Source organism: Micromys minutus, assembly GCF_963924665.1.
Source record: "Micromys minutus genome assembly, chromosome: 14".
In the NCBI taxonomy this organism is placed as follows: Eukaryota; Metazoa; Chordata; class Mammalia; order Rodentia; family Muridae; genus Micromys; species Micromys minutus.
Genome location: NC_137983.1, coordinates 25,488,926 through 25,501,554, shown reverse-complemented (window position 1 = coordinate 25,501,554; position 12,629 = coordinate 25,488,926). Strand labels below are relative to the sequence as shown.

The window sequence follows — 12,629 nt, the reverse complement described above, 5'->3', positions numbered from 1 at the left end:
ATATACAAATAGGCATAAACCTTTATTCCTTTGCCTATTTGACCAAACATTTGAATAGACTAAGTTATGGTTACTTCCCTCACCCATTAATGACAGAGCCTGGCTGGTAGCATCACCTTCAAGTCCTACACATAAATCCAGCCTGGGACAAAGTCTAGTTGAGCATATAGGGTATTATTGTGGCATTTCACTAGCACGATCTTCCTCTAGAATGAACCTCAGTTTTAAATAATCTGACGGACACATTTTTCCTACCATACGATCATCACCTCTTTAGCTCACTAGTGGCCTCCGCTCTTGGATTATTTTCCACCCTTCAAGTGAGATACAGCTGTATTCCTTAAGTCTTAAGAATGAGATTCCCTGGGTATGCTCCAAGCTCACTGATTTAGCAAGCCACAGATGCAGCCTTCTCTTCTGTATGATTTGATTGTCAGACAAGAAGATGTCTTTATAAACCAGCTCTTTTTATAGGTTTGAAATCCAAAAATTGACTTTTTTGAAGATAAATAATGACTACATTAAACTTTTTTCTCTTTTCCATTTTTTTTCATTCCTCTCTCTCTCTCTCTCTCTCTCTCTCTCTCTCCTTTTTAAAGAACTAATACTTTCTGGATAAGATACTTTTATTTGGAATGCTTGCTGTTTTTCAGGGCACAAACAGCTCTGCAGTGACCAGTTTCATGTTAGCAATGTGGGGTCATTGGATGAAAAACCAAGACATTCTGTCCACAGTACATCCTCCAAAGCCTGCGGAAGCTACTTCTAGCATATGGCTGTCTGAACCACACCGATCCTTTCTATTCTGATTGTTGTCTCTCACATCTAGCCATGTTTAGATGTTTTCTGCTTTCCGTGTTCTCTAGGAATATGCCGTGTGTCCTTCTCCGTCATACGCCATTAACCACTCTCGTCTGGAAGGTTGAGTTCAGCTTTCAGATTTCATCAACAACTATTTATAGAGCAAGACTATCACTGTGCAGTAGGGTGATGAAATTTTGCAAGAAATACAACAGACAAAATTTTTGCCCTCCCGGAACCCCGAGTTTACTTCCACATCATTCCAAGACTGTTATAGTAGGTAAGCATGGAGTTGCACATCATAAACAAAATGAATGCCATATTTGTAATAAAGGAACTTATTGGTTCATAAAGTTGCAAAGGCCAAATGTGTTTCTGAGGTGAGGGCTTTGCCACCAGGGACTCAGTTTTTGCCTGTCTCTGTGATGTATACTTCCTTTTTCTTTATAGGACCTGCAAGCCTGTGACACCCACATCTGGTAGCAAAAGATGCCTGGAATTTCAGACTTCCAATCTGACAGCCAGAATGAAAGGAGGGCCAGTCAAGAGCATCTCAGTGCCAGAGGATAGTGATATTTGCTTCTTTTCCTGATTTCCCAGAACTTACCCTTGTGTTCGTGACTGGATTATTTACACATCTTTTAGCAAACTTTACTGTTAATGAATTGACTTTTTTTTTCATTCATTAACTTTCATGCTTAGAGTTGAGTCTTATTTCCACACAAGTCACAAGGAGGAAACACAAGAGAGCCTTCTGAAGGAAAACACTAGTTTCAGAAAAGTAACCATCCCAGAAGAGTATGGACACCAGATGCCAATGCCTGGTCTCTTCCACGTAATTGAGATGTGTGATCATACTGACAGAAAGCAGAAGAGGGCTTGACCTGCTTTGCTCCTCATCAATTACAAGTACATATGGATGGAAGCTTATACTCACAATAGTTAAGACACCATGATTATATCCAATGGAGAAATGTATTTGCACCATGTCATTACTTCAACCTAATTATGTCTTTGGGTTCTAAGACTTTAACTGTTTTCTCCAAAAGATAAAGTACACACTAATTTCACATACATGTATTTTCTCTCAAGTAACTGTCAGTAAAATACATGTAAGTTGTGGTTCAAGAAAACTGAGGCATCTCTAAGTTTATTAATTTCTTTGCTTTAGTTAACCATAAAAAACATGGGCCTGACAAAGACTGTCTTCAGCTCTTAGGTAGCTGTACCAGTTCTGTTGAGATATGATCAGTCTTTACTTAACATGATCACATTGCATGCTGTACCCCAGCCAGTGACGTCAGCAGGCTCATGTATCATCCTGCAGTGCCTTTGTATTTTTAATCTAAATCCCATCAGTCTCCTGTAACTCAATCCAGTTTTTACTTGTCATATTCTCCAGAGAAATGAAGGCCAGCAACTAAGCTACGGACTTCCGATTCCTGATTTCCTGACGCACTGCTCTCTGGGCCTCCCTGTTTCTTAAGATATGGTCTTATCACGTAACCCAAAGACCTGCAACCCTTGTGCGCCCCAGGCTGATCTCAAACTTCTCATTCCCCTGCCTCAGCTCCTGGACTGAGCTATGATGCTGTACTGCATACATTTTTCCCCCCTGTGAGGAAACTTCTGCTGTCCTTATCACAGTAGACTTAAGTTACTCTGTGTCCCTTTGAGTCGTTGCTGATTGGAGCACAGAGCTTCCAGTAATCGATCACTACATAACAAATGATATTAAAACTTAACTGTGGCTTAAACAGTCATTTATTTAAATCTCCAAGTGCTTTGGTCAGAGCATTTTGACAGTCCACTCATGGGTGATTCTGTTGCACTTGGCTTTCATTACAGACAATTTGAGCTGTTCAGCTGATGTCTGGTCTTGTCTGAAGGGTCCAAGATATCTTAATCATGTCTGTGGCCATAATGGGAACAGTGGAACAGCAACACAGTCAAGCAGCTTCTTCATGTGCTTTTTCTAAAAGGTGCTTAACATGGCAGCATGTTTGGTAAGATTTGTTCTGAAAGACTCAGGAAGAAACTGACAGATGTCTTCTATCCAGTTGTGGAAACTCTTCCTCTGGTTCTTTTGTTATAGTTCATTACTCACAGAAATCTATGAGGTAAACATATCTTTACCTGGAGGGAAATCGCCTTTTAAGGGGAGTAGAAAAGAATTCACAACAGTCTGTATTCTGCCAGAGGTTTTCTAGGGGTCCAAAGCTGTATTGAAAATTGCAAAGTAGGCAAAACACATTCTGTGCTCGCCGGTATGTAACGGAGAAACTGAGAGGGTGGGTCAGAAGGTCATCATGAAGTGGAACATTTGGGGTCTTCACTGAGGACAGTGCAAGCCTCAGTAGTGAGGGATCTGGCTTGGGGTGGGGAAAGGAGAGGCCATAGACATAAACATGTCACAAAAGATGCAGTGGCTTCTGTAGAGACAACAGACTATGTCTGTCTGGATTTTGACGTCTCTCCTTCCAGTGCTTATCTTTGTGACAAACTGCAGTGTCCTCGAAGTTGCTTAGGTGATTAGTGGAATCAACTAGTCACTGTCTGCGCTGTGGCTTTCCCAAAATGTTTGTACCATCAGGACAAAAACCAAAACCATCCATGGCACTGTTTACTTCCCGAGTCCTTCTTGGGTGGAATGGGGCAGCATACAGCCACACATATGCTGCAAGCCACAGGTCAAGTTACATTGCACCAAAACACATGGGCGAGAGTCCGAACTCTGAGCTCATTTTAAGCCTTTTCTATCCAACACTGAACATACAGATATTTTAGGATGTTATTGAATTATCTCTATTTACCCTGCAGGTTAAGCTGAACTTATGAGTGGCTACAGGAGACCAATATAAGACAGTGCAAGTCCTCATATACAGATCTTCCAGCCAGAATTTTATGAGTTCACTTATAGTAACTTTCAGTTGTAAGATTGTTATAAACATGTTAGGAATGTATTCTATTAAATGTTAAAATCTATTTGTATTTATGTATTTGTGTGTTCATGCACCTGTCTGTACCATATGTGTGCAGTTCCCAGAGAGAACATAAGGGGGCATCAGACCACCTGGAATTGGAGGTCCAGGTAGCTCTGAGCATCCTGATGCTGGTGCAGGGAGCCAAACCCAGGTCCTCTGCAAGAGCAGCAAATGCTCTTAACCACTAAGTCACCTTTCGTTTTTATTTAAAGAAGCGTATTGGTAAATCATCCTACATTATTCCGAGCCTTCTGCTCCTTTTTTATGAGTTCTACATAGAAAACCAAGTGATTGTTTCTGACATTTAAAAATCATTCTTATAGTAATTCTTTTAGATTCACTGAAGAATTGGAAAATACATTTTTAAAATGAGACACGAAGAAATGTAGCTGTATTTTTTTAAATTTTGTTCCTTCTTTTCATGGCACAATCAAATATTTTTTTCCTCCATTTGGTATTAAATGTCAAATAATTTGTTCATAATTTTGAGAATTCTCCATTTGATAAGAACACACACCAGGTATTTTTATGGACTTAGTAAATACCCAGCACTCAGACTGGGCAGCCAAACAAGCCCTGGATGTCTTGGATGCCAGCACCTACTCTGAACTACAGGATGCTCTGGCAAGCGTTAATGCGTCCAGTTCTGTAGGAAGAGTACAAACGTCCTTTAAAGCCCTTGGAAATTCTCGTTTTTAGGTGCTGCTCCATCTTAATGATGAGATAAGCGCTTATCTTTGCTTACACAAAATCAAACTTGCTAGTACGTGGTGTGTGTGTGTGTGTGCACGCGTGTGAGTGCTCATGAGTACATGTATGAACTCGTGTTTTGAAGATTAGCCCATGCCTTAAAGTGAAGGCAGTTTTCTCTGAGGCAAGTCTCTAAGATGGAACAAAGGAAAGGCTCTTAAATGCTATAAAGATAAAAGAGAAGTGAAAGGGAGATGGGGCCCTGAAAACATCACCTAATAAATAACAGATGCCAGTCACTGAGTAGCAACTGAGATGGGAAATTAGGCCTCTTCTGATTTGGCTTTTTGGACAAGGATGGTGTCATGTTCATTTCTGTGAGGGTTAAGCTGAATGTGAGATGCCAAACATACTCCATCTTGGGACCAGCTTCTGACATGGAAACTTAAGGGTTCTTTGGAAAGTTGGTTGGAGGGTGTTTTGCTGGGGCAAACACGAGAAGGCGTGTTTTCCTGAAGGGACACAGGTGAAAGACTAAGGCAGACTCGTGAAAGAATATTTAGCTGAAGCAGACACAGGTGAAAGGATGTTCTGCTAAAGCAAGCACATGAAAGGACACATGATAAAAGGTTCTTTGCTAATGACACACATGTGTTGGTCCCCCTTGGACTGTGTAGTTGAGCTGCATTTGTCAGGACCCCATATAAAGAAATGCACCAAAAATAAACTTCTGATTCTGTGCGGCAGTTTCTTGCTGCTTTTGTGGACTCAGGATGATTGGCAGAGTGATGTCAGCTGAGATGGATGTACACACTAAGGCAAGACTCGTGGGGATCATGTGATGTTTGGAGGGTATAACTCGGCCTTGAGAGAGACTGAGGCTGAGCTTGGCTTGCTGGTATGGCTAGCTGCGCAATGCTTGTGGGTCTCAAGTCTTCACTGAGAGGCACAGGCAAGAACTTCTCCTGCTGTTCCTCCGGGTCCCTCCAGCTGACACATGCCAAGGTTGAGGCCTGGCTGTCTCTGCTAAGTAGTGCCACCATTGCTGATTCCTGTTTACTCCCCTGATTCTACCCAACTGGACTGGGGTGTATCCATGGGGTGTTTGTGAGTGGATTGAGCTGCTGCTGCTGACCTGAGAATTGAACTGCTCGTGTCCAGAGAAGACAGAGGGGAGAGGCTCCAAAGAACCTTTCTAAACATGTCCCCTTCCCGCATACCCTTTCTCTCCCACTGCCTCTGGTGGGTGATGGGCTACAAGGAAGGTTAAAGCGTTTTAAAACCATCATTAAAAATGGGTTTTGAGTAATTAAAAGTTACAGGTGGCACCCAACATGGCTTGGCCTAAAGGACAACTCTGGTTCTAATGTAGAGGAAATGGCAGAGTATGAGAGATTAGCAATGCCACGTAAGGATATTGGGAAATGGCAGCTGTTGCTGCTGAGAGGTACCCTGCCTCGCACCCAGAGGGGAGTTTGTTTGTTTGTTTGGTTTTGCTTCATAGTTTTTATGTATACTATTTTGAAAACGTTTAATGGAAAACCTGAAAATTGTCTTCTGTTGGAGAAGATTGCAGAGCTGGATACGCATTTAGAGTGTTTTCAGATAGTGGTAGAAGGACTTGGAGAAAACACCAAGGAGGAGAAAAAAAAAAAACTGTTCAGGCTTGGAGAATGAGATTGTGGATGTACCACATGATAAAAGTGGGAAGCAAGTGCTTCTTAAGGGGCCCGAAAGAGCAGGAAACAGCACAGGTACAACAGGCCAGTGTGCGGTCAGAGGAATTGCTTGGACCTACACAGGCACCTTCAGCCTTCCCAGGCTTTGTACAGCATCTGCCTGCTAACAGTGGTAGACAGGTCGATAATAAGTTGGCCTGGAGACACAAAGGTCAGATTTGAAGCATTTTAAAGAGGCTATTGTAGTGGACAGTATACCTTCTTTCTTTGTCAGAGGAATACTAAGTAAGTGGGTTATACAGTATAGGGTTGTCCCACAAGTTGGAAGGAATTGGTCACCTGTATGAGACGTAGAAGGACAGTTACAAAGGAACTTATGACTGACCGATAGAGGCACAAAGCCATAAAGTAGCACAACATAATTTAGCAAGGGGAATAAATGTTACTAAAAAGCAGCTGCTTGGTGACGGGAGGTATGCTGACTTACAAGAACAAACCCAATATGATGATGATGATGTTATTGAACAATGTGGTACTGCAGCTTCAAGAGCTTGGGATTTCATTGAGGAATGGGGGGGGGGATCCACCTTGTTTACTAAAATAATACAGGGTTCAGGAAAAGAATTCTTACAGAAGTTGTGTTCAGCTGTGAATGGAGCTGTAACAGATCCTGAAAATGGACAGTCATTGATAGAAATATTGGCCTTTGAGAATGTAAATACCGAATGTATGAGAGCAACCAGACTATTGAAAGCACATGGAGCCCCTATAGATGAATGGATAAGGGATAAAACTGCTATTGGTTCTCAGAAGTATGTATACCGCCAATATCATAGGGCAAATCATAGCTAGAAATGTCGGGAATCAAAAATTCTTCATGTTTTAATTGTGGTGAATTTGGTCATGTCCAAAGAAATTGTACGGCTAAAAGATTCAGAGCCCCAAATAACAGGTACATTGACTCTAGGGAGAACAGGCAGGTTCTGGTGGCTGTGAGCCACAAAGGCTTCCAGGATATTGTAGTCATTGTGGAAAGGCAAACGTTGGTCAATGAATTGCTGGTCTAAAAGAGACATAAGAGATAACCTCTTGCCATTGGGAAACAAACAGAGGGACCTGTCAGCTCAAGGCTCTGCAGCAAACAATATAAGCCATTTTCCTTTGTTCAGACAGAAGGTACTGAATAGGGAATAAAAATTAAAATTAGGTATTTCTGATTAGGTATGTTACAGAAAGAAGTGTAACTTGGGATCCGGTTACAGATACCTCTCTTACATTATCACCAAAAGTTGACTGTTACAAGTTAAGCATTGGTATGTATGGTCCCTTACCTTCAGGGACAGGGGGAATAATCTTGAGAAAAAATAGATTAACTTCTCAAGTATTTATTGTGTATTCAGGTATAGTAGATGGGGATAGCAAGGGAGAAATAAAAATCATGGCATATGTGAAAAAGGAGATGCAAATTAATGCAGGGAATGGAATTGCTCAACTGGTGTTTTCTTACATCAAGGGCAGGGCTGCTCTAGTAGAAAGGAGCTTTTGGGAGTACTGGAGTGGTCAATGATCAGAGACCCAACATAATGGTACAAATGTATGATGTTGGCATAGAAGTCTTGGTGGATACAGGAGCTGATGTTACTATACTTTCCCAAAAGTCTTGGAATCCATATTGGCCACTTCATAATGTTTACACACAATTTATAGGAGTTGGTAAATTATCACAAATAAGATAATATATCCAATGGATTACCTGTGTGGGAACAAAATAGGGAAACAGGGAAGTTGAGACCTTATATGGCTGACATAACCATAAACTTAAGGGGAAAGGATCTTTTACAACAACGGGGTACTCAAAATAATATTCCTGCAATCCCAGGGACAAGAAATAAGGAAATTAGAGGTGATATGGTTGATGCAGCCGTGGAAGATATTGATACAGGTGATGGAGAGCAATCATAAGCTGTGCCTATGGTCAAAAAATGGTGTTACAGGAATTGAGTTTCCAAATTTATAAAAGAAGCCACTGCTGACATACCAACAGCTTTGCCCCTAAAATGATTTTCAAAGAAGCCTATTTTGGCAAGAACAGTGACCCATAACAAAATAAAATTTTTAGGCACTTGAACAACTGGTACAAGAATAGCTGGAGGCTCAACATGTAGAAGAGTCCACCAGCTCATGTAGACTCACCTGTGTTTGTTGTAAAAAAGAAATCAGGTGAACAAAGGATGATAGCAGATTTAAAGCAATCAATAAGCTAATTCAACCAATGAGTCTTTTACAGCCAGAACTTCCTTTATAGCATCTTTGTTACCAAAATCATGGATTATAATAATAATTGACTTGAAAGACTGTTTTTCTCAATACCCTTGCATGAGAAAGATAGGGGAAGATTTGCTTTCTCAGTACCTGCTTTGAACAATAGTCATCCACTAAGGAGATACCATTGAAAGGTACTTTCACAGGCAATGTTAAATAGTCCAACTTTATGTCAGTATTTTGTACAACAACCATTAGAAATAATTCATAAGCAATTCCCTCAATCTATCATTTATCATTATATGGATGACATTCTGTTGGCTGGTTTTGACAAAGATTTTAGAGAATATGTTTAAGGTAACACGAAGAATTCTGCCATGTTGGGGGTTATAGATTGCTCCAGAAAAAAATACAAAGAAGAGATTCTGTAGGTTGATGTCTATATGCAGGTGAGGGCTGGCACTAGTTAAGTCAAGGCAATAGATGATTGGACGGTAGAGTGGGAAAGGGACAAAAGTTTGGTAACGAGGGAAAAAATGGAGAAGGGGGGAATCAAGATGGAGCTGAAAGACGAGATTCTAGACCCAGGTATGCTAATTGGTGATAGGTAAATATGATTATTTCTAAGGGTTTCTGTGAGTCAATTTGTTTTATCTAGGTGGACAGTTTACATCTTTGTCAAATGGTTGTAAGCTTATTGTGTAGATGTATTTAACGCATAAATATGATTGATAATTATGGATTATTGAGTCATGATTTTACCAGACTGGGAAGAATATGATCTAAGTTCCCGGCTGGCAGGGAGACAGCTAAGAGAGGGCAGTGCACGGACGGCGTGGTAGAGAAAGAGACTCTGGGCACACACTTGGGAGCTGCAGATCATTTTTTATTTTTACTGCAACATGATTCACTTAGTTACTTAGGTTATTAAATCAGTCAAAAAAATGTTTCAACCATAAAACATACAGTTCTGCAGGGACCAGTTGCAAACTCAGACAATGAACCAGCTTTTGTGTCCCAGGTAAGTCAGAGACTAGCCAATATAGACCCCAGAGTTCAGGACAGGTAATGAAAATAGATAAAACCTTAAAAGGGACCTTAACTAAATTAACCTGGCCATGACTGAGTAGCTCTCCTTCTCTTCACTCTCTACTGTGTATAAAGCTCCCCTTACCAGATGGGGCTCACCGCTTTTAAAATTACATTTAGGATACCACCTCTCATTGTTCTTAACATACAGTCAGAGGCCATTGCTAAATCCAAGGATTGACAATTGCTAGCCAATATTGAAGGTGTCCAATGGGCTCATAAACGTGTTTTGCCTAAATTTTATGTTCTATATGAAACAGGTCATTCTTCAGCCAGGGGTCATTAGAGACCATCCTTAAAATGGTCCCTATGTCATCTTGACCACACCCACTGCCCTGAAGGTCTATGGGATTTCAGCATAGATCCACCATACATCTGCTTTTAGTTGAAGACAGTTCTGACCAGGAGGAGGAAACTCAGCCTTAAGACTCCCTCCTGTATCGCATTGGTGGGGCTCCTACCCAAGCCCCACGGACACCACAAGGACTGGACAATGACAACCCTGACCCCCTCTAAATATGATAGTCCAGTTCTTTCAGGTCACCAATACATTCATGACTCAATTATCTGAGTCATGAAGACATAGCCTTATTACTAGTTGATCTCATGAGGTTAGATATGGTTGACACTGGCACCGAGATAACCTCCCTGACATTACAAAACAAGCATTATAATAACTAAGACAAACAATAAATGCTGATATAAAATGACTTGAGACTATTCAGCTTATAATAATAAAAGTTACTAGCAGTCCCTCCATAACAAAGCCTAGCAGCTTCAGAAAGTCCCATGATTGGGTCTTCTAGTTGCTAGAGAAAGTTGGGAATGAAAGGCCAAACCTACTCCATCTTAGAACCAGCCTCCATCTTAACAGAAAACAACAAACAAACAAACAAAAAACAATAACAACAACAAAAAAACCAACAACAAAAAGGAGGACTAAGAACTTAGCCCACAGCGGAACCCAAGCTGCACACAAGTACTAGGAAGGATCTCACGGTAGCATTAGTTGGTTAGTTGGAACTTGCACACCATCTAACCCTGGTGGTGTTCGAGTTCCTTACTACTGCCTCCATGCTCTGGATTCTCAAAGGAAAGACACACATACACAGTCTTAATTTTAATATACCTTAGTCAGCTCAATGGCTGGGCCACTCCCAAACTTCCATGTTGTTAACACCTCTTCTCTGAACTCCTGAGTTATTACTTGATCCAAAGGGATCAGGATGACAACACTCTACAACTTTTTCCTGCTGAATTGAGCCAATGAATTTTTTTTTAACCTCTAAAACAGCTTTTATTAAACAGCAAGGCAGAACTTGAACACAACTTTAAATATTTGTAACAAGGTCACAAAAGGGTTGCAAAATGTCTGCAATGTGAGGATTCCATATCCTTATAACTAAGTCACCCATCGAGGATTACGTTAGTATATTAGATGATTCCACAGTCAGCGGCCCATCTGAGAGCCGGCAGCTGCATTAGTGGACCTTTTCTATTATAAGAACTTACTATTATTTCTGGTATAAGCTCCTTATCAAATGGAAGCTACAAACTAAATTTTTAAAATTTGTTAAAAGAATGACTGAAATTCTGCAACTAAGTTGAGTTTACAGAAATTCTGGGAATACAACTGAGAAAAAACACCAAGGTTAATAATTATCACATATACAAAACTCTTATATTTATGATTCTGATACTAATATACTCTCAATTGATTTTGCAAAAGTTCATCTCCTGGTACAAATAAACCTTGAGACCAAACTTTTCACTGGTCTCTTAATCCACTCACATTAGACTCAGTCCACTTTTATTGATGTCCCAAAAGTGCAGCTGTGGGCCAGAGGTAACACACATCTAGAGGGAAAACACTGGGAGTTGGTTATTTCTTTTTATCTAGTTTTCATTACTATTTCTATCTTTCCTCAAGTCTTTTTTTTTTAACTTCTCACACACAAGCATCCCTATCTTTTCAACACCAAATGGACTATTTTATGCAATAGGGAGTTTTTAGCTTCTCAATGTGACAGTTTACATTTCAAAGAAAACCCTTCATTCTTTATAGCTTCAATCTGTTTTTAGTTGATTAAAGAGAAACCAGCAATACTATCTTATTACTAAATATCACAAATGGCAAGCCTTAAATAAGAAAGTATTGTGTTTTGGTTAAGTGTCAACACTCACAGTCAGGTTACTCTGTAGGAGGTAACTCTGAAGTTCCTGAGGAGGGAGATGGGAAAGAGAGGCAGATGGAGAGGCACAAGGCAGTGCACAAGCTACAGAATCTGTGTATTCAGTACATGGTTTTGGTCACTTTTTCACAACATGGTTATTTTCTTGTATATTTTACTAGTTAAGCTTATGATAAAAGACAGTGCTAAACATTATGTGTATATATATAAGCAAATTGGCAAAACATTCATCTTCAAGTTTCATAAATATCTGTAATTCTAATATAAAGTCTCTACATGTACACATTATTATAGATTAACATATACATAGAACGTTAACTCAGAGATGCTCCTGTTAAGCATTAGTGTTACCTAGATCCGACATTCTCTTTATAAATACTCAGGGATGCAAAAAGATACTGTAACTTTTGGATCATATCCAAGCTTAAGGGAGAAGAACAAAAGCAGCAATCCGTAGAAGAGAGGGAGGTGAACCCTTTACTTCCGTTTGCTTTTTCTATCAGTTGTTTGAAAAACACTAGAAGCAGACATGAGGTTTTCTATATATTGTCCAAGAACTTGATTTTCCGATTTTAGCTTCAGATTTTCTTCCTTAACTGCACCTACTCTTGCAGACAGATCTTCAAGTGTGTGTTGGAGTTCCAACACCTGATTAGTAAGTCGAGTCTTTTCTTCCAGTTCCACCTGATTTTCAGCATCAACTGCATCCATGTCTGCGTTCATCATCTTGGGGAACAGACGTTGAGCTCTTGAACGCAAACTCTTTAATGAACGGTCTTGTGTCTGAGGCGCAGGGAGGAGGTGAGATAGCTAGGATGCCTGGGGCCGTGGCTCTCGGACCAACTATGAAATTTTTTTTAAGAGTTAGGGAGGTGTAGGAAAACTAGAAAATTTGGTTAGACTTAAGAAAGCTAGCTTTAGTATCTGTTATC

The 12,629-nt window shown here is 40.2% G+C and overlaps 1 protein-coding gene across 1 annotated transcript; it reads right to left on the bottom strand.

The window, feature by feature from the left end:
- Positions 1 to 12,174: 12,174 nt before the first annotated feature.
- On the bottom strand, positions 12,175 to 12,423 carry LOC308429607 (short coiled-coil protein-like; the record flags this gene model as incomplete). The annotated part of the gene is made up of 1 exon (XM_080928512.1): positions 12,175 to 12,423. One exon carries the CDS (start codon positions 12,421 to 12,423, stop codon positions 12,175 to 12,177), a length of 249 nt encoding a protein of 82 aa, XP_080784638.1.
- Positions 12,424 to 12,629: the final 206 nt, after the last annotated feature.